This window comes from Zeus faber (assembly GCF_960531495.2).
Source record: "Zeus faber genome assembly, chromosome: 9".
Classification (NCBI taxonomy): domain Eukaryota; kingdom Metazoa; phylum Chordata; class Actinopteri; order Zeiformes; family Zeidae; genus Zeus; species Zeus faber.
This window is the reverse complement of record NC_137197.1, coordinates 9,496,084-9,518,916: the sequence shown is the minus strand read 5'-3', so window position 1 is coordinate 9,518,916 and position 22,833 is coordinate 9,496,084. Positions and strand designations below refer to the sequence as shown.

At 45.7% G+C, this 22,833-nt stretch overlaps 1 protein-coding gene across 2 annotated transcripts in view; it reads left to right on the top strand.

Moving 5' to 3' along the window:
- Nucleotides 1–14,173: 14,173 nt before the first annotated feature.
- The window catches only part of kcnab1a (potassium voltage-gated channel subfamily A regulatory beta subunit 1a), a gene marked incomplete at its 5' end in the record, with an annotated part of 122,937 nt that continues 114,277 nt past the window's right edge, over nucleotides 14,174–22,833 (top strand). Inside the window, one exon of one of the 2 annotated variants that reach the window (XM_080007067.1) lies at nucleotides 14,174–14,472. In XM_080007067.1, the coding sequence (XP_079863193.1) occupies nucleotides 14,174–14,472 (299 nt within the window). Of the gene's footprint in view, nucleotides 14,473–21,501; nucleotides 21,820–22,833 lie in introns of those variants that run through there. The other variant, XM_080007068.1, reaches the window with a different exon arrangement.

The window sequence follows — 22,833 nt, the reverse complement described above, 5'->3', positions numbered from 1 at the left end:
TTCATCCTAAAAATAGGAACCCCACCTGTGTGCTCAGCCCTATGCTCTTCACACTCTTCACTAACGACTGTACCCCCATCCACAGCTCTGTCTGCATAACTAAATTTGCGGACGACACCACAATAGTTGGGCTGATTTCAGATGAAGAGACGGCCCACAGGCTTGAGGCGGAACATCTAGCTGAGTGGTGTAAGGACAACAATCTGGTCCTTCACACCTCTAAGACAACGGAAATGACTATTGACTTCAGGAGAACAAAGGGGAGAGTCCACCTCCCTCTCCACCTCCATGAAGAAGCAGTGGAGAGCACGGAAAACCTCAAGCTCCTTGGAGTAAATTTGTCAAAACAGCTGACATGGACCTCCAACACCTCCACACTTGGTTAAAATGGACCAACAAAGAATCTTCTTCCTCGGGAAGCTGAAACACGCCCAGCCACCCACAGAAACCACTGCTGAATTTCTGTAGGATCACCGTCGAGAGCATCCTGACTGACTGTGTGGTGTGGTGTGGCGAGGTGTGCTGTGCTGTGGCGTGGCGTGGTGTGCTGTGGCAGCTGCACAGCCGCCGAGCGACAGCACCTGCATCGTGTGGTGAAGGCGGCCTAGTGCATTGTGAGAATGGAGCTTCCAAACCTGGACACTATCTATGTTAGTCAACCGAGGAAGAAGGCAAGCAGCATTATCACACAACCCGGCCACTCGCCGTTTGAACCACTGCCGTCTGGCAAGCGGTTCAAGTTCAAGTTCAAGAGATTATTTGGCACATGCATCACTAAGATCCTGCACCAACAGACTGAGGAACAGCACGCACACACACACACACACATACACACACACACACACACACATGCATGCACACACATGCACGCTCACACACCCACCCACCTCCACCCTCAGACTGCGATCACAGACCCAATCTATAAACACAACGAATTTTCATCTATTTATTAATATTTGAAAAGATTCTACTTGCACAAGCGTCACACACCACAAACATTATGGTGCTACAGTGGTACCTCGACTTACGACTGTAATTTGTTCTATAAGAATGATTAAGTATGTTAAAACGGTCGTGTGTCGAAGCAATTTTTCCCATATACACCGCGCTCATATTCTTCTATGACTTCCTTCTTAGTTTCAATGGGAGTCATTGCCTTTTTCTTTTTCCCATCATCCTTCTTCTTAGGACTCATCATGAAGGGTGAAAAGAAACAAAATACACAGCACAAACACCGTAAATTCGAAAAAAATATCGATAAGCCACGAACTACGTCCACACACGCTGACTGACTGCTGACTATCGCTACTCGTATCTTGTTAGTTGTAAGTAGATGTAGTCGTAAGTCGAGGTACCACTGTATTACTGCTGTCGTCTGGTACTGAATTTATTCATTTGTTTTGTGTTTTTAAAGTTATTTTAACTACGTTGGGAGAAGCAGTGCGAAATTTCATTGTACCAGAGTATAATGACAATAAAGATCATTCATTCATTCATCCATGGTGTGCAGGTTTGCGAGAAATTGAGAGAAAATAGGCGTGTGTGTGTGTGTGTGTGTGTGTGTGAGAGCGCGGGAGCAGAACTGCGTAGCACTATTAACTTTGATTTTCACCACTTGACTGAGTGCATGAGCATTTAATTAAATGAATATTAAAGGTTATGCTACTGACCACATCATATCACACACACACCCCCACACACACACACACACACACACACACACACACACACACACACACACACACATATATATATGTGTGTGTGTGTGTGTGTGTACATACACGGATACACTGTATATACTCACATTCCATGCTTTAAGACTCTTTTACTTATGTAGACAAAAATCTGTCCCTCCCAAGTTCTTTAAAAAAACTTTTTACTCATTATTTTAAGGCTTTTTCCCATTGTCAACAAACTAAACAGCACTCGTAAATTCAAAGCATGGACCCTGTAAACACATTATCTAGACAATCAATTACAATTTGCATAAACAATTTACCTGTCTCCTCTTATGGGCGTGGTTTATGGGATGCAGTTTGTTTATTGACTAGTTGGATTTTGATTGACAGCTAATATGTTACGTTCCATTGCAAATCTGAAATCGGTTATGCCGACTCCATTGTCTATACTTCCGAACTAAATGTGTTCCATGGCCGCTGTTCGCAAAAACCTGGATACCCGTCGAAATTTGTGTTTGTTTGCCATATTTCTGAATTATACAATCCACAAAACATACACTAACATAACATAGAAACTAGAGATTAGTTTCCCGATGCAAAGGGAACTTTTAACGGTTTGTGTCACCATGTTGCCATGCATGTCAGGTCTGTTATTCCAGCAAACGCAGGCCTAAGTGTTGTGAAATTCCGACTTGCAATTCCGATTCTGACGGCCGTTCCATTGCACATTTCCAAGTTGAACACTGGATTTTCCCAGTTTCCGACTTCAATGGAATGAAGCATTACGCTGTAAAGACACCCAGGGAAAGTGATATGCAACGGGTTTACCATTTCCACCAAGACAGGTAAAAAGATAATGACTTATCAGCTTGAGAACAAATAATTTTAAGTAGCTGATAATTAGTACTGAGTTTAAATGACCGAGTAAAACTAATTTGCCACCTGTTGCGTCGTTCTCTCGTGGGCGGGATGGAGCGCCATGCTCCTCTGTTGTCTTTCCCCTGCGCCCGCTTTGAAACGATGCGAAAACATAGATATGTGGATTTCACTTGCTCTTATCATATATTTGGATGCATATTTGTAATGTTGAAATGTTTTTGCTGCTTGGCTGTGTTTATCTGTGTCTTACCTTCACAGTTATAACACTGACTTTGTCGAATATCAAGTCCAATCATCCAACTTTTACATATTTCCCTTATGTTTTCCTTTGCTGTCTATGATACATATTTTGTTTGTTATTTGAAAGATTGTGATGAGTCATTGGTAGAAATGTAATTCTGCACAAACAGTACAGGTACTCCTCACTTTACGAACGAGTTCCGTTCCTAGGACCAGGTCGTTAAGTGAATTGGTCGATAAGCGAGGACCCCTATTATTTCACGGTAAGGGGGCGTGGCCATTGCAAACGCTAGTGTAGTGAATACTGACAGACTGCGGAAACAAGACTGATACTGAGAACGGTGATGAGATGAGATGTGTTTATAGTGTATATAGTGTATGTATGTAGGGTGACGCGCGATTTGCATTTGATGCTGAGACGCTGCGGTATTGTACGCTGCGCACAATACAGACTGGCCGGAGAGCTGGTTGTAAGTCTGAACGGTCGTGAAACAGGTAGGTTGTTAAGTGAGGAGTACCTGTATATCATGAAAAACTGTTTTTCTATCTAGCAGATCGGCAATGCATGGGCGCTGCCCTGACTTGTAGGGTGAGTAGAGACCCCTTTCCCACTTCACCAAAAACACAGTAACATCTGCTAATATCCGCCATTTGTCATTAGTCGGAAAGGTAACACTCAGGTTTCAGTCCCAGGTCAAATGACCCTGCAATAGACACGGGTTTTAATTTTGGCACCTTTACCGGCGCGATGCTGTCCGCGTTGAAGTTTTTGACTGTGGTAGTTTTGCCTGCCACATGCTGAGTGGTGTATTCAGGGCACTCCGGCACAGAGACACAGACGATGGGGTTGAGAAAACACCAGTTTATTGTAGAGAGTGGGCTAGTTGGAATAAGCCCAGGAGCAGATGGACACATGTCATGACAAGGGCTCCTATCCTGAAGTGTGCGTGGGGATGGGGGTTTTACCTGTTGCTCGTTAGACCAACCAACGAACAACAGGTATGCAGCCACACTGATCCTGGGCCCCACTTACTTTGACCCAGGACAGGTGTGGCTGCTCAAATCACACCATTCCCACGCACCATACCCCTGACGCCAAACGGAGGCCAGGGAGAATCCCTGGCCGAAGCCCCCGCCCCAAGAAGAGGAAAAAAATATATATGCGTGGACTCTGAAACAGGGTTACCATACCTAAAATAATAATACACTGGACTCTGAAACAGGGTTCCCATACCTCAGACTAACAAAATGTCCAACAAAAAATTATAGAACAGCACGGTCCTCTGGCGACCCTCCCCCCACGAGCAACACAGGTATGCAGCCACACTGATCCTGGGCCCCATTTACCTAGAACTAGGACAGGTGTGGCTGCTCTAACCACACCATCCCCACACCACACGGACAATAGCATGTAAATAGACAAAGATATCGGCGTATGGCGGCTCTCATCGTCTCTTCAGCGATCCAGTGTAGATATATGAACGATTCGCTTCTTTTGAACGGCTCTTTTGTAGACACGAAGGGGACCGAGTCTCGCCGGGTGATAAGCCTTTTTTTGTGTCATAGTTTTATGTTGTTGTTTGTTTAAGTTGCTGTCGCATCTACTGTTTTTTAACCAATCACACTGGAAACATGACACGGCCCTTTTCCATTGTGTTTTTGATGTTTGAACGTGACGCACCAGAAAAAAAACGATGACATTTCTCCTGGCAATGGGAAAGGCGTCAATTGCCTACGTTTATTTACCCGTGTTTAAAAAAAACCCAGGTATACCCGCTAATTTTGAGAGAGAGAGCGATGTTGGTTGTCTTGTATAGTATTTCTGTTTGTACCTCAGTAAGGATCACAAGTGGACTTATCCTAGGAATTTCCTTTTCGCAAATGCTAGAGTTTGCCATCTGGAGAAGACACAGTTACAACCAAGTCAGAGTGAATTAATCCTGTATCAACATCTCTAATAAATCCAGTCGACCCGGTTTTTTTGTTGGAACAATTGCACCTTCCATAGATATATTCCACAAAACACATGCTTTGCCATTTACACTTGAACTTATCATGGAGTGCCAAGCAATGGTGTGACTTGATAGATTAAACGTAGATGTGGATATATTTTTTCCATTCATATTGGTATTACTGTTCTAAGACAATAATATAACATAGTTAGAAACTTTAGATTTGTTATTCTGAGTTTCAGTGTACTTGATAGTACACGGATGGGAAATAATAACTGCACATGGAAGGTTTGTATTGATTACCAATATCAGAGTTACTACAGTAGCAGGCCGTGTGAGTTATGCTTCTGCTGCTGCTATGAAAAACTAAAAGATATGCTGAATGGCTGAAAATGACACTAACTAATAAAAAATGTGACTTTCACAAGAAAAAATTGGCCAGACAATTGACGACTAAGCGCAAGTTTTTGACCAAAAATATGCTGTGATTAGATTTTTGTATTTAGCAGTGCTTGCAAATCCGAACAATGATTAGTTTACAGGTGTCTCGCTGTCTGCAATTAGTCCAAACAACCCATGGCTGGCTGTACGATGCCTGATCGCCGGGGAAATACTGTAGAGGTCAACCTTCTTTTCCTGTTCACTTCCTCAATGTCTCAACGTGAATACACTTCCGTCATCGGTGTTTCGGGGACATGTTCCCTGGTGGTTCTTCTCGTTGAGGTTCTTTGTTTGTAGTGTATTGCCTTTGTACGTCATAGTTATCTGTGCCACATTGGATGGGAGGGCCTGAACGGTTTTGATTTGTTTGTAAAACTAATGGTGTGACTTACCGTCATCCCATCAGAGAGACTGCCAAACGCCATGATGTCCCATGTACCTTTAAGATTATGGATCACGTTGTGAGAATCAAAGCCCTGGCCAAAGCAATGGCAGGTGTGCTTATCCATTGAGTCATACTGGGATTGCCACCATGTCAAGATCAAATAGTGTGTATACCTTTACAATTAACAGCAGAGCCACTTACAGCAAATAGTTGTTAAGTCTGACTTTAGTGGCCATCTGCTCTTAGGTTCGTTAGACTGCTGGTGACGAGAGCACACGCAGACTTGAGTAAGACGACCCTGGTTTGTGTCAGACAAAGTCACCTGCGACGGGGCATCTCTTTCAAAGTCATCTGATGTCAGGTCAGCACAATTTCCAAAACCCTCCACATAGAAGCACTCGACACACTCGCCCTCCTGTTTTTTACCGATTTTTACAAACCGCGCACGAACGCATACACCCTTCAGTCAGCACTGGCTGTGACCTGCGTCCTCCTTGGTGCCCCTCAAGGCTGTCCAGTGAGCTAAAGGTGTATCATTACAGGGCTGAATAATTTAAGGGGTGACACTCCATCGCTCAACTTTTTCACTTGACCCCAAAAGATGCTACTCTGGGTATCTGCTTCCAGCAGAGGCGTCTCCATGGACCTCAGGGATTGACCACAGGGAAACCGTTTAACAGGGGATTGTTCGATCGGCAAGCTCAGCAATGCATCCACTTGAGAAAAAAGAATTGCCTTGTTCTTCCAAATTAACGAGACAGGTATCAGAATGGGATTTCCGCCTGAAAAGTCCTGAGGTGCCTGTGCAAGTCAACAAACTTAGAACAATACCATCTACGTTTGGCCTGGGAACCAGACGAATCTGCGAGCTCATGTTTAATTTGCTCTGCAGAATTCGTCTGGTCGCCCTCCCATTCAAACATCTCCGACAGGATTTGGTAAAAGTTTAATTTAACCAACTCACTCGTCAGCTCTACATCACATGTTTTATTGCTCTGATTGGTTGTAGGTCTATCCAATTGAGACATTTTGGTCTGTGCCCCTTGGAAATTGAAAATTAACTGAGAGGTTCCAAACTAAAACCCATTTGTGAATTGGTTCGGCGATGCCAGCCTAATCTATATTACTTAATGACACAAGTATCTCCCAATGTTTCAAACCCAAACAAAAACAAAACTGGATATAACTAAACAGACAGGACATGATTGCTTCTATGAAATCGAGCTCTCATGTAGGAATGAGGGTTTCTCACGTGATCACAATCCTGCTCTGTTTGGTGGTTCTTCTCTTCTTTTCCGAATGAACAAGATACGGATCTCGTTGATTTGGAAAAACTGAGCAGATTTTTTATTTTTCATGATAACTTATCTCATTAATTTAGAAAAACAGCAATTTCTTTTCTCAAGTGAATGCATTACGCTCCTGTAGGTTCCTGACACATGAGCAAATGGAAAAGTTGAGGTCAGGACAGCAGCGTTTTACCTACCTGCATATTTTTGATATTTTATTCCAACCAGTTTATTGTATTGTATGTCCCAGCGTTGCCTGACCTTGCAGATATACTGTCGTTGCATTTTGGTATTCAATGTTTGAGATCTAAACCTTATCAATTCACGGGCTCCGTAATCTCACCTCTGAAATGAAACGGCTGTGGAACAATGACCAAAATTTAACTGCAGTTTGCATTGCGTGCTGAAGCCCATCGTCCTTGCTTTAGATAAGCGCGACGATGCGTACGATTTCCCATGTATTATTTATGAATTTGATTCATTTTGTGTCTGGAAGCCGGATGGCTTATTTGTCATTCTGACTCTCTGGCTCTGGCTCTTTCAGTAACTTTTATTTTCTCTTTATTCCTCGATTTTTGTTTTTAATATCTATTTAATTCCCTTTCCCCGCCCCGCTGCCTGTTCACATTTACATTACATTTACATTTAGTCATTTGGCAGACGCTTTTATCCAAAGCGACTTACAAGGGAGAATAACATTCAGCTACATTGCGACAGAGATTAGTGTAACAACAACATTGGTGTAACAATAAATACTGCAAGGTGGTGCAAAGTAATTGTAGATTAGGACAGGAGGTACTCTCTGAAGAGCTGGGTCTTCAAGTGCTTCTTAAAGACAGAGAGGGAGGTCCCCGCTCTGGTCATTTTTGGCAGCTCGTTCCACCAACGTGGAACTACAAATGAGAATAGCCTGGATTGCCGTGGCTGTATGGCCGGCAGAGCCAGGCGACGCTCATTTGACGAGCGCAGCATCCGGGGGGCAACATGTGCTCTTACAAGAGCATTTAAGTAGGCGGGAGCATTCCCAACAATCACTCTGTAGGCCAGCATAAGAGACTTGAACTTGATGCGGGCGGCTACAGGTAACCAGTGGAGCTCGATGAGCAGCGGAGTGACATGTGCCCTCTTTGGCTGGTTGAACACCAGTCGCGCCGCCGCATTCTGTATCTGTTCAGTTGATAATAGAGTTTGTGACATTGTGGGAACTACTTTGTGTGTTTTTGTCGAGTCAGAGGTTCATCCCACGTGTGGGTTGAATGAATTTGCACCTCATTGGCATGCGTTCCTTCTCTGCGACACAAAGGATTTTTAAAATGTGTGTGTCCCCATTCTACTCACCTCCGGTCAAGAGACCTTTTTTTGTGTCCCTCTCTGTGGTGCAGTGAGGCGAGAAATGAAGGTCTCAATACGAGATAGGTCAAGGTGCTTGAAAGTTTAAAAACGTTCAAAACTAAATGTTCAGTTTGCGCAGACGTTTGTTGTTATCTGAGGTTTGAAGGCACCGTTCAGACACACAGAAACACTCGCTCACACTCCAGAAACCCACACAGACACATCCAGACACACACGACTATAAACAAAAACCATTCTGTGCACATAGCATTATGTACACATATGTGCACACTTCTCCCATTCTTTCTCTCTTTTTCCACACACACACACACACACACACACACACACACACACACACACACACACACACACACACACACACACACACACACACACACACACACACACACGCACAACACACAACACGCATTTGTACAGTGAATTAGGTAATATAAAAAAAAACTGTGCTTTGCTTGACTGCAGTGCACTGGTGGTGCGCTGCTTGTTGATGAGTTCCCTGGCTGCGATTCCGTTTCTGTTGAGAATGCTTGTGTGACGGACGAGGGGGGCTCTGTGGGACCCAGCGCTGCTCCTTCCTATGGCGGCACACCAGCACCGGATTGGGCTAATCTGTGTTGGTATTCTCTTTCAGTGAGGGGAGGGTGCATGTGCAGAGAGTAGAGCCTGCGACCAGAGTGCAACCTGCTGATCCAGTGAGTTATTGTTGTTTCTGTTTTAGTTTGGCCAGCGAGCCTTTTTGTTCAAAATATTTATCTTTAAAAAGCCCGCTACCTTGGCACCGTTCTGTCTCCCTCCTTAAACCCGACCTGTGGGCAGGGTGCAGCAAGGGGGGCGGGGAAGCGATGGAGTCGGAACACCACGCCGACTTCAATGCAGGCGGAACACACTAACCTGGTCCCTGAGTTAGCAAAGGACTGGTACCTGGATCGAGAGGCAGTGCGGGGACTCCTGTGGGACCATTGGCAGATCCAGGGTAAGGGGCCTCCGGCAGCTCCTCTTCCAGCAGTCTCCAGAAGATGACGGTGGAGGACGATCTGGAGGTGTTCCTAGCCACCTTCAAACTGACTGTGGAGGCGGACAGGTGGAACAATGAGGAGAGGCTGGTTGCGTCTGCTCACAGCTGAGGTGCAGCAAGCAGCACGTGGCTTGCTGGCACCCGGCCACCGGGCCCACCATGCCATCCGGAGGGCGGTCCTGGACCGCATCAGGAGGACACCAGAGGGCCACAGTCTCCGGATACGGGGCCTGAACTCTTTCCTCTCTACCTCTCTTCCATCCCCAAGTTGGTGCCACCCCGGGCCACAGACAGCTCCAGAGGCGCCTGGGCTGGGTGTTGGTGCCACCCCGAGCCACAGACAGCTCCAGAGGCGCCTTTGCTGGGTGTTGGCGCTGTGGCCAGCTTGACGACATCTTGCGGGATTGCCCCTTGTTGGAGCTCGCGCCAGTGGTTCAGGTCGCCCTTCCAAGGTCAAGAAGGCGCTTACCCTGTACCAGTACGGATAAAAGGGGGTAGATATCAGACTTTGCTAGACTCTGGTTGCTCACAGACAATGGTCCAGCAATGCCTGGTTTGACCCGGGTTTTGGTGGAGGCGTCACAGTTTAAGATTCGATTTGTGCATGGGGACGTTCACACATATCTGATGGTCTGGCTTGAGATTCAGTATAATGAGTAAAATTTAAGGTGAAGGCTGCAGTTAGCTACCGCCTGTCTCACTCTCTCATTTTAGGAACAGATTGGCCGGTGTTGGACGCTTTAATGAGGGAAGCTGGGGGAATGCGCTTATGGTAGGGAGATCTGTGTGTTTGGGCTGCGTGGTGCGGAGGGGATGTCAGGGGACACCTCAGTGTCTGAGATCTTGTGTCCCCAACTGGGTCCCCTTGGCCTCCACCATGGATGACTTTCTGTTGGAGCAGACATGGGACGATACTATACACTGAGCGGGTAGTTAAAAATAATGGTGAATTAGATGCTGCGCTCACTCACCCATATTTTGGTGATAAGGGGCAGGTTGTACTCAGTGAGCTGTGACACTCAGTCAGGAGAGGAGATAACTATAAATGCTATTCCAGGCGCCTCATGACAACCCCATGACTGGTCACCTCGGGAAGGAGAAAACACTTCAGCGGTTAATGGCCCTGCGCTATTTGCATTTCGGCAGAGGCAGACCTCCACGGATTTTCGCCTTTTGGGTTACTCTTCTTCAGAAGGCAGGAAGGCGGAGAAAGGGCCTAGCATCAGTAAGAACGAAGGTCAGTACGTTCTGGACCTGTGAGGAACGTCAACGCCGCTTGTATGACACTGGAGCCCGCCGCCTTGGATCATTTGCACCAGGAGACTGGTCGAGGGCCGTAGAGGGGTGGACCGACTCCGCTTTACCACATTAATATCCTAAAGGAGTGGAGACAACAGGTGTCCGTGTCTCTGGCCACCGTGGTAATCCATGGCAATGAGCTAGGGCTCAGGTTCCAAAACTGGACAATCCCACCTGATCTGGTCTAGTAACCATCTCTCGCCCAGCCAGAGCATGGATATGGCCGATTAACAATGGCAGTTTGTCTTCTCCCCCCTGCCATGTCACACATCTCTCATTCACCTCCATGTAGAGACACTCCGGGGCTAAAAATGCACTCTGCCTGCCTGGACATAAGCGCAAAGTCGTACGGGCTGAATTGAAGCTGGAGGTGATCGAGGAGTCTACAAGTGACTGGTGTAGCCCCATCGTGCTTGTAGGTAAGCCCAATAGGTCGGTCCAGTTCTGTGTAAACTACAGAAAGGTGAATGAGGTGTTGAAATTCAATACCTACCTGATGCGCCGGATCGACAAACTTCTTGACTCGTGAGACACAGCTCAATTTTTTTTTACAACACTGGATTTAACCAAGGGATACTGGCAGATTTCCTTATCTCTAGGGTCCAAGAATGCTTTGCCAAGTCTGGACGCCTGTCCCCCCCGTCCAGAACCTGGATCCCTCCTTCTTCGTCCACACCATCCCTGCCTTGTCTGGCCTCGTCCTGTCCAGGTGTTCCGCCTTCCAGGACCCGTCTCCCTGATCCTGTCCTACAGGGTCTCACCCTTCTTCATGCCAGTGACTCACAATAAAGCTCCACTGTTCAGCCCAGTCTGCCAACTGTCTCTGTGTCGTGCGTTTGAGTCCCCCCCTGACTCTAGTCTACCAGCGCCCTCTGTTCCGTTCCCAGTAGGAACCTGGAACAAGGCCCGCTCAGCCCTGCTCCAGGGGTCCACCGGGTCCCAGCGGCAGGCCAATTGTCGCTGGACCCTGGCGTCCACATATGCCCCCGGCCAGAGGGTTTGGCTCCCGGCTAAGGAACTGCCCCTCAAGGTGGAGGCCCGCAAACTCGCCCCCGGTATTTTGGCCCCTTTGTTATTGAGTCCATCGTCAACCCATGTGCTGCGAGTCTTTGTCTCCCCTCCTCCCTTCATGTCCACCCTACCTTTCATGTTTCCCACCTCAAACCAGTGGCCTCCAGCCACCCCCACTTCCCCGTGCCTACCACCCCCCCACACCATCAACCACCACCCTGCCTTCACAGTCCGACGCCTGCTGGATGTGTGTTGCCGTGGGCAGGGTCTACAGTACCTCGTCAACTGGAAGGGCTATGGTTCGGAGGAACGGTCCTGGGTTCCCCGGAGGCATATTCTGGATGCCTCCCAGAGGACTTCATTAAAGGACTTCAATAAAGCTCATCCTCCTGGCTCCAGGTGTCCGCCAGGTGGCGTCCCTAAGGGGGTACTGTTACACCCAGAGCCTCCTAGCCCCACTAGGCGCTAACCCCTTCCTGGTCTCCTCTACCACTACTTCGTCCTGCACCTTCCCACACACCTGTGGTCCATCAATCATCAAAGCCTGCAGTATTTATTCTCCGGTCTTCCATCCACTCATCGCCAGATCGTCTGCTAATCTTACTCAGTTAGTACCTCTCGTGGCTCCGTCTAATTCTGAGAATTTGTGTTTATAGTTCCTGTACTAACCCGCCTTTCTCCTGTCCAAGCCATTCCCGTCCTACCTCGCCAAGCCTGGACGCCTGTCCCCACGTGTGGAACCTGGATCCCTCCTTCCTCGTCCAAGCCATCCCACGCTCTGGCTTGCCTCGTCCTGTCCAGGTGTTTCGCCTTCCAGGACCCGTCTGCCTGTGTGTGACTCACAATAAAGCTCCACTGTCATGGCCAGTCTGCCAGCTGTCTCAGTGTCAGTGCCTTTGAGTCCCCCTAGACCTGGTTGTAGCATAATCTGGGTCTTTACCAATTCCTTGCGCTTCCATTCAGCCTGTTCAGGGCCCCCACCACCTTTCAGAGACTTGTGAACCGGGTCCTGCGGCAGCACGTGGCATATGCAGTTGCCTACTTAGACAACATAATTATTCAGAATAACAGTGGACATGTGGCCGCAGTGCTCAAGTCCCTAAGGCGTGCAGGGCTCAAGCCCAGATAGATAAAACTGCTGGGGTCGCGAACAGCCTGAGGCCCAAGGAAATAAAGGAGGTAAAAGAGTTCTTCGGGCTGGCAGGTTACCATAGAAGGTTTGTAGCCATTTTTTCGAGCTGACCAGCCCTTTGTCTGATTTAACTCGGAAAGGTGCATCAGATCAGGTCCAGTGGACGGAGGAGTGCCAACAGGTGTTTCTAAAAGTAAAAGCACATCTCTGCAGTGCCAGAGCAGAGCCAATGCTATTAACTCTTAACTTTCAACTTACAAACTCCCTTTGTACCTGCAGGCTGACACGTTGGACACAGGGCTGGGGCAGTGTTGTCCCAACAGGTGGAGGGCACTGACTCGCTGGTGCTGTACCTCGAACGAGAGTCGAGGTACAGCACTGGAGAGCGCCTGGTGTTCAAGTGGGCCGTCAGGCGGATGAGGGAAGAGAATTCCCTTGAGCGATGTTTTATGTATTGTGTTCTCTTTTAGTGAGTGGAGGGTGCGTGGTGCAGAGAGTAGGCCCTGTGACCAGAGCGCGACCCGCCGAACCACGATCCAATGAGTTAGTGTTGTTCCTGTTGAAGTTTGGCCAGCGGGTCTTTTTGTTCAAAAAACGTTTAATTTAAAGCCCGCTACCTGGGCACCTCACTGTCATTCTGGCTCCGTCTCCCTCCTTAATCCCGACCTGTGGGCAGAGCAAGCCACAGCTTGGAATACCGGGAGGGATAACGGTACAAGCACGTTGATGTAGAGCAAATAACTGTGTGGGTGTGTGTCTGTGTCTGTGCTTGTTGAGAGTTGGTTCCACTTTGAAGTGAGTGTTAAAGGTAACGAGGGATGTTTTTGATGCCAGACGTGGGTCTTGTGATGTCATGAATGGTGTTAACAATCAAGACTGTAATGTGGAGCTCCATGTGTTTAAATATAGACTTTGCCCAATACTGTTCTTTGGCCATTGTTTTTTAAAAGTGTGTGTGTGTGTGTGTGTGTACTGTATGTGTGTTTGTGTGTGTGTGTGTGTGTGTGTGTGTGTGTGTGTGTATATATTTATATATATGCACAGTATGTGTGATGTCCATTTTTGTTGTCCACACCCCGACATGTTTGGCTCCCGCCTCCTAGGCCAGGCTGTGACGGGACAAGGAAGCCAGGATCCTGTTTCACACTGGAGGAGGCTATAACAGACCAGAGACAACGGCAGACAGACAGATACCGAGAGAGAGAGAGAGAGAGAGAGAGAGAGATATCTAGACAGACTGAAGGAGGGAAAAAACTGACCAAATCGAGCAAAGCCCCAATAACAAACCAATGAGACCAGCGGAAGAGGCAAGACAGCAAGATATGGCCCATAGTGGAGATGGACGGGACTCACTGAGAAAAGACTGACAGTCAGACAAAACAGACCAGGGGCAAGGGAATCCCCTCATCTGAAAACGGAAATACCGGGAAACCTGAAGCCCCTCCTCCTTTCGCTGACCTTTGCTACTTGAAGGGAGTGGGGGAGTCCTGGGGGGGCCATGCTTGCTGCCCGGAGCAGTGGAGGGGGGGTTGGGGGCCAAGGTCCTCACCAGCCGCCGCACTCCCACCACAGGCAATCGGTGGCCTCCATCAGCGGGGGCCGAGCTCACCGCAGCAACTCCCAGGACGTCAAACGCAGTGGCGCTCCAGGCAAGCAGGGGGCGCTGCTCAGACACAAAGCAGTGCTGATCAGAGAGATGGAGAACAACTGGTACCTGAAAATGTTTGGACTGGGAAAAGAGGAGATGGTGGCACATAAGACCGGTATGCCGTACAGGTCAGTGCTCTGTGTGTGTGTGTGTGTGTGTGGGGGGGGACAAAGATGGATGAATGTGGTCATGCTTGACAAAGTGGACACAGATGGAAGGCCCGACAGGTTACACTGCTGTGCTCATTCAATAAAGATTCATTCAGTTAAGCCACTTAAAAGTAAGCGCAGAATCACACACACAGACACACACACACACACACACACACACGGTCAGTGTTAAAGGCTTTGATCCACATCCATCTTTCGTAAGTGCTAATCCAAGTGTGGTTAACACTGAGATCTGGAGATCGAGGTTTACGGGTTCGCTCTCCCGTGTCAGTTTTTTGTGCCTGTATTGATGCACATTTCTGCCTATTTTGCTCATAGCGTCTTGGACGGAGTCAAGCGCGGCGGGGCGGTTATTCAATTATTTTTGATCGGGGCCATTGGTGACATTCGATGACAAGATTTCCCTGTTATTCCAATCGTTTCATTTGCGAGCATTGTGTATCTTAGGGGTCTGACCGTCCATAACGTGCCATGGCTTAAAGTTGGGCCACCCGATCCGGCACTAATGCTAATAGACAGCATCTGTCTTGCCATGTTGGTCTGTGTTGACATCTCCCAATGCCATGGTGACAAAACACACGGAGAGGGCGAGGGCGGGGAAAGAAGGAGAGGCGTAGATGTATAGAGCGGGGGGATGGAGAGGATGGTCAAAACTCTTTCTCTCTGCCCTGTTTGTCTTTCTCAATCTATGTTCCATTACATTCATTTAAGCCAAAACCACCAAATCCCCTGTACTCACTTTCCCCTCTCCTCTTATCTCCACTCTTTTTGTTCGTCTCTTCTCCCTCCGCTGGGATTGGCTCCATGTTTTTCTTTTAATTTGCAAAGACAAAAGAGACGGAATTTGATAAAGAGCCAAGGTCACATTGTGGCGACGATCTAGTCGTTTCCCCTGAATGCTAATTGTCCCATTTGTTCAGTGAAACAAAGTTTTTCATAATCCACAACTCATTTCGGTAATCCAAATTTGTTTGTTCACTTTAGGTAGAAAATTAATGGCTAGACCGTCGCATAATCGTATTTTTTTCTTTGTTTTCTTCTCTGTTGTAAGGGTCGTCCATGTGAGGAGCACTGCCATTGGTTAAAGGTTAAACGTCTTTCCCATCATTTCTATATTCCACATCAGAATGTTGTGAAGCTTTACCTGTGTTGCACTGAGGTGGTATACCTACATTTGCAAATTATTTTTTTCTGTGAAAACATGCTGTTTCCCAGATTATTATTTTTTTTCTTGTTTTTTAATTTTACATTCATTCATATCTGTCTTTCCTAATATTTTGTGGTATGAATAGTGGTACGCAGCGGTAGGCAGGTTTAGGAAACAAACAACCTCCCGATGTCGATTCCCGGCTCCCTGTCTGTATTACACCAAATCGTTGTTACCGTAATACATGTTTTAGTTGCACACTGTCTCGTTCAAACTGGCCGGCGGGCTTGACTGCATTCGGAAACCGAGCATTCATAACTATTCCACTTCCAAAGAGTTCTAGGTGGAAGAGGATAGCTGATTGTGAGAACTGTAAATCTATGCACCATTCCATGCAATCACACACCCATACACACACACACACACACACACACACACACACACACACACACACACACACACACAAACACACAAATCCAGCAAATTCTAGTTTATTTTATTTTCTCATTGTGTTCTGTTTGCTTTCATCCTAAATCTTATTAGAACACGGATTCTGTGTTCTTGACATCCATAAACTAGCAGTGACTCTAGCCTAGAAAATACTTGGCAATGTGACAAAATTCTCCAAATGTCCCCTTCTGGTCAATCAAACAGCCGGGAAAAGCCAATTGATGGATCTCCTCTTTCTCATTTAAACCAGAACAATTGCTGCCATCACTGTAGCTCCCTGGCGATTCTGCCTTAAATCTGGGTCACAATAGAGACAGGGAAATCTTTTCATAACAGAGCTAATAATACCCTCCTTCCCCCAAAATCTTTGGCTTTTATTGAACAACTTGCTAATGTGTTTCTCATCGAGATTATACACCGATCAGCCATAACATTAAGATCACCACTAATATTGTGTAGCTCCCCCTCAAAACAGCTCAAACCCATCGAGGCATGGACTGAGCAATGTTATTCACCACCTGTCAGTGGTTTGAATGTTGTGGCTGATCGGTGTATATTGCTCCTATTAAATATCAATGAGTCTGTTAAATATCTGTTATTTATCATGCCTGTGAATGTGTGGATATGGATATAGAGTTACATATACAATACAACCAAAAGAGCATACTGCAAGACATGCTGCTCCAAATATCTTGCATTTTATTGCGTTAATATATCAATATTCGGTAGCGACAGTCGTTTTATTTTGCTCAGAATTTTGGAGATGTAACGTGAGGTGGACTGTGGTAGTACAGTATGGATCAGTGTGCTGCGGCTTTGCAAACGTCCTTTGTTTTCTGTGCAGCTTAATGGACTGTCAGCTAAAAGTGGAATGCACTCTTTACTGTACTATTTTACTTTCTATTGCATTTGTTAACCGTTCAACCAACAAAAAGTCCTTAAGTGTACAACTGAACATTTGATTGTTGTTTCAGAAATGTTGGAATCTGCACTTTGACCGTAAGGGCTAATGATAGGATATTAACAAGGGGAGTTGTTACAGTATGTAGGCCAGAGCAATGGTCTTAAAACCGGAACAGGACAGTCCCTGAAGGCAACATTCTGATAGCTGGCATAGTTATCGTTGCCATAGAATCACAGTTTATAAAATCGGCTTTTCTCGCTCAGAGCAACAGTCCTGTTTTTGTTCATCGGCTGAAGAAAGATGTGAGAAAGATAGATGATAGAAAGATTTTACCCCGATAACTGGACCCCATTCATCACACGGCGGTAGGAATTTGTGTGAGTAAACCCAGAAAAACAAAGTTTTACTGGGTTTTAGTTTACTGCTCCTTCAGCTCCAACTCGACCCACTAAAATTGTAATTGCAAATTACTTTTTTAGGTCATTGGCCATTTTATATTGATTTGGCCACAGAATAAAGAATAAAAAATGGTAATTTGAATGGCAGCAGCTCGGAAGCTATAAAAGCTTTTAGGTCTCTGTAAGTGCTTGGGGTCATGAAGGTAACTACCTCATTGTAATTAGTTAGAAATTACTAATCGCCCTTTTGAAATTAGTAATACTTAATAATACAATCTAGTAATAATGTTCATTTGTAATATAATATGTTTGATTACTGTGTTCCAGCATCCTGGTAACTTTTGGATTGCTTTCTAATTTCTCTCCTCCTGTAATGGATCACTGTAAACATTATATGTTTGTTTTCAATTTGACTAAAGAACGCAATCCGGGTGGCCGAGGGAAGATTCACTCTTATGTTATTGTCAGCTATCGCTTTTACTCTCTCTCTATCCCGCTCTTTCCTACCACTTCTCCTCTTCCTCTCCGGGCTTTTCTTGCCAGTGACTCACCTGCCCACTCCCTCAAAAGTGAGATTAGCGTCGACCCAAAGGGGCCGTAGAACGAAGGAAAGCCCAAAAGAGGTAAACACAGAACATAGCAGCCATTTCGATTTTCAAACAACATTTCTCATGGAGAGCACCGGTCGGCATGTAAGGTTATACTTATCTTCTCTTCCTTTCTCTTCTGGTATAGGCTCTGCCTTAAACTTTTAAGGAAAGCAACGTTTTCTTTGAACGTAATTCAGCTTCTCTATGCAGAAATGCTCTTTTACAGGGGTTTGGTTCTGGTATGTTTGTTTAGGTTTTTAAACTAGGACATTTTATTTCCTGCAGCTTTTTTTTGGATTCCTGGCCACATACCTGATGATGAATTTGATCAGGCCAGGTTCGGGATTCTCAAATCCAAGAATGATTGAGTGGCTTATCTTTATGCCCCTCCTGGTGAGACTCATCTAAAGTAGCAACCGTCTACAATGACCTTAAAATCATCACCACCGGTGTGTGTGTGTGTGTGTGTGTGTGTTACTAGTGGCTAAAAATACACTACAAACACACCCAGACATTGCATAAGCTCAGCGGCGATCCCTCTGCCAGGCTGGATCAGTTTTTCCACCAATCTTGATGAACAATGAACACAGATGCCCCACTTCTTGACTGCGAGTGTACGCTCCAGTGCACCGAGGCTTATTTTAGGTCAACAAAATCCAACTGTACAAATGTATTTGAACCTTGCACTTTGTGAAGCCTTGTCAAGCACGGAGTGACGCCTTCTTTCCATAAACAGTCTGTGCAGTTGGTGGGGTTTGCCTGGGACATTACTCAATAAAAATATCTCTTGATTTCATTAATGCCTGCACGCATCCCTCTTCCTGCGACAGTATGTGTGACACTTTGTTATGGCTGATTTCCTTTCTGCTGGACAAATTCAGCTTGGACTGTCGATTTTTGTCTCAAATAGCTTCTTCTACTGTAGTGTGACCATCATTTTCTTTCCATTTAAAACAGATATAAATTTGAAGGTCCCAATTCGGTTTTTTTTTGTTTGTTTTTTTACAATATCTCATACAGAAAAATGGAGATTAGTACAAAAAAAATACAAACTTTACTCTGTTTCGAGGACGCAGTTTTCATTCCTAGCCTTGAATGAATGAAACACTGCTACTTCAACAGCTTTGTCTTGAAATACACTTAAGTGGCTGAAACTTGTGTGCCCGGCCACAGAAAATCGTTCAAATGAGTCAGTGACAATTAATTTTCCAATTGCATTTGTGGTTTGTGCGCAGAGTTTGCCCAGAAATGCATCAAAAAGCATTTGCAGATTGTCTTTTTGCCACCCAGATCAATTTATGTTGATGTCAGGGTATGTATGTGTTATCAAGATTCAAGAGGTTTATTCGTCACATACATATACATACTTTCATACATATATGCAGTGAAATGTAATGCAACGCACCCAGTGATAACACAAAATATGTCCTATAGACCAACTAAATGACTCCTAAAACGTAATACAGTAAGCCGAATACTTATAGAATAAAATAAAAATATATAGAATAAAATAAAATACAATAAAATAAAATGGGATAGATAGAGGGAATATGCTTATGTATATGGAATAGGCAATTATGTATATACAAATATGTGCATTAAAGTGGCATGTGAATGAAGTGAAGTCGTGTTTGGGATAATACAGCACAGTATACAACAGTAGCACAGTAGGTACAGTGTGTGTGTGTGGCACCGTCAGCAGGCCGCTGTTCCATACACATTCTGCGTGAAACGCTTACGGGACAAGCACAATATGGTCCAGACACAAGCTCAGACACCACGCAAACACTTCCACTCGTCCAGTAGTTAGGACAACACTGAGACAAACAAGTGTGTGTTTACAAAAGAGAGAGCGGCGTACAGCGAGGGAAATGAGAATTGTAGGTGAACTGTGTGAAATTATGCCCGTTTTGTCTTTTTTCAAATCAGAATTGTGACACCTCTAGCTACTACGACTGCTATTTACTTATCTTGTAATTCGACTCATGGAGGGTGAGTCTTGTCAGCATACATACTGTATACACACACATTTTGGTGTTTCATTTAAAAGGTCTGTTTTGGGCCATTCAAAGATTAGAACAAAGAATTTGAGTGTTTGAATTTGAATGTAGCCTAGAGGTTGATGGAATGAGTGAATATGTTGGTTCTCTGTTCAAATGACATATACAATGGAGCAACTGAATTCATGTGACGCTTGCTACTAAATTGTCTGTAAAAAGAAAAACAAAACAAAGTGTGTGTGTGTGTGTGTGTGTGTGTGTGTGTGTGTGTGTGTGTGTGTGTGTGTGTGTGTGTGTGTGTGTGTGTGTGTGTGTGTGTGTGTGTGGTTTCTGCTCAAATCTGATGCAGGAGAGGGGAATTTTACCTCATTCCCATAAGCCACTGGGGGACCAGACGTGATGTCATAGACACGCTCCCAGAGGAAAACTGAGGTGAAAAGGCGGGTTTTTTGGCAGAGCTCCAAAGTATGTGTCAGAGTGTGACAGGGAGAGAGAGAAACGGACCAAAGAACAACAAAAACAGAGAAGAATCAAACGTGTGTGTGTGTGTTGGATAAAACATAAGCTGCCCCCCCACCCCAGAAACAAATAGTTAAAGTGAAAGTGTGGGGGATTAACATTGGCGAGGGGAGGCAGTGACATGTGTAAACTAATGGAAGAGTCACAGTTAAAGAGGAAAAACAAGTGGAAGAAAACGCTGGTAGCAGAGAGAGAGAGAGCGACAGAGAGAGAGAGAGGGAGGGAGAGAGAGAGAGAGAGAGAGAGAAGTGTGAGAGACAGCGATAGAGAGGGGGAGAGATAGAGAGGGAGGGCGGGAAAATAAAAATGTCCCAGATTCCCATGCCATTTAATAGGGAGAGAAACCAAACTGAGCTTATAGACCGGCTGAGCACGAGGGCAAAGTGGCAGCGTCTGAGAGTGTGTGAGGGAGGGAGGGAGAGTGTGTGTATGTGCTGGGAACATATGTACCGCTGTCCATTGAGGATCACATCACTGGAAACAGTTTGTAGTTTTCCAGTGCGGACGATCAGATTACTGACCGAGTGGACTCCATCCAAGTTCACCATGGACCCTGGAATTCTAATGACGCGGTTTTCGGCGTTCACTTCGTTTTTTTCACTTGTGTGGTTTTCTTTTTTTTTAATAAGTATCTGTTTTTTATCCGTCTATTTTCTCTGGCATTTTCACAAGGCAAACACATTTTTATACTTGTAAATTAGGAGTTGAAAGACTCTCTTGCACCACCTACCCTGTTTCTTGACTTGTGCAAACCAGCAGACACACACCTTTTCTCACACATACACACACACTCACTCACTCACTCACTCACACACACACACACACGCACACACACACACACACACACACACACACAGTCCTCTGGTCCATGCAGCGCTGCGTAGGCGAGGGGCCCTACCTGGATTATTCCAAGCGTACATGTTTGTGGGACGGACACACAGAACGCGGGAGAGACAGGAAGCGAGGAAAAAGCGAGAGGCTGAGGGCCTGAAGAAGAAAAGGAAGAAGAAGAAGAAGAAGAAGAAAGTGTCGTCATGTACCTGTACAAGGCAACATGCTCGGACATCCCCAACCCCAAACAGAAGAACACCTCCAGGGCGGCTGACCGGGTCCAGGCCGGGGTCCAGGCCCACGGGCCGGGCAGGCTCTGCAGACAGGGCTCTGCGGGGACCGGGACTCAACCCTACGCTCCTCTGATGCTGTGGTCCAGGATCAAACCCAACTCCCTGCAGGAGCTCAAGCAGCTGGAGGAGTTCCTCAACGTGCACTCCTTGTCCCTGCAGGAGACGGTCAAGAACCAGACGGGCATGGTCTACAGGTAAATGTGCCTGTGTGGGTGTATGTGTGTGTCTTTGTGTGTGTATATATGTGTATATATGTGTGTGTGTGTGTGTGTGTGTGTGTGTGTGTGTGTGTGTGTGTGTGTGTGTGTGTGTGTGTGTGTGTGTGTGTGTGTGTGTGTGTGTGTGTGGATGCTTTGTTCACTCCATCATGAATCCGGTCGTCGCCAAACATAGCAAAGTAGTAACCATGGCAACCATAACGATGATCAGCGTACAGCAGTTGGGAAGAATATTTCTCAGCCCGTTCTCTTTCACTATTTTACTTCAATGTATTTTACTTACTTGTGTTGCTGGCTCGTTTCACAGTCAGTTTTGCTAAATTTGGGCAACGCTGACTACTTTTACTGGATTACCTTTTTGTATTTCATTAGGATTTTGGGGCTTGTTTTTTTTTTTCAACAGAGCATTTGAAACGGACAAATTGCGAGTAACCCTGAGGACAATCATTCTTTCGGTTCGGCCCTCGAGGAACATCAGTTATTATGTCTTCTACCCTTTTTAAAATGTAAAATAATGGCCATACATGAATCCACTTGGTCATCGGGTTGCTCCATGTTCCCTGTATAGTTCACTTTTAAGAATGACCTTGTTTATGTTGCACAATGCCCAGTGCTCTGTGGCATTTATTGATCTCTGCTGTATGTCAACCCGATTGATCCCAGATTGATCCACACAGATTATTTTCAGGCTGACGTAACAGTAGTAATTAATGGGCTGACTCTCCACATCAGTGTCGTTACTTTCAAAATGAATAAACAGTTCTGCTCCTACATTTTAGTTTATCTGAGGACTTCATTGTTGTCATGTGGTCTCCTTAATCGCTTTTCACGATGTTGAACAAAGACATTTAAATGCTGATAATAATGAGTCTAGATGAAAATAAAGAGCTTATGAGACACTTTGTTTTCCCTCTGATTTGAGTTTTCGTTTCAAAGCGACCAATTTCTTTTGAACGACCAAAGTATATATATTTTTTATTATTATTATTA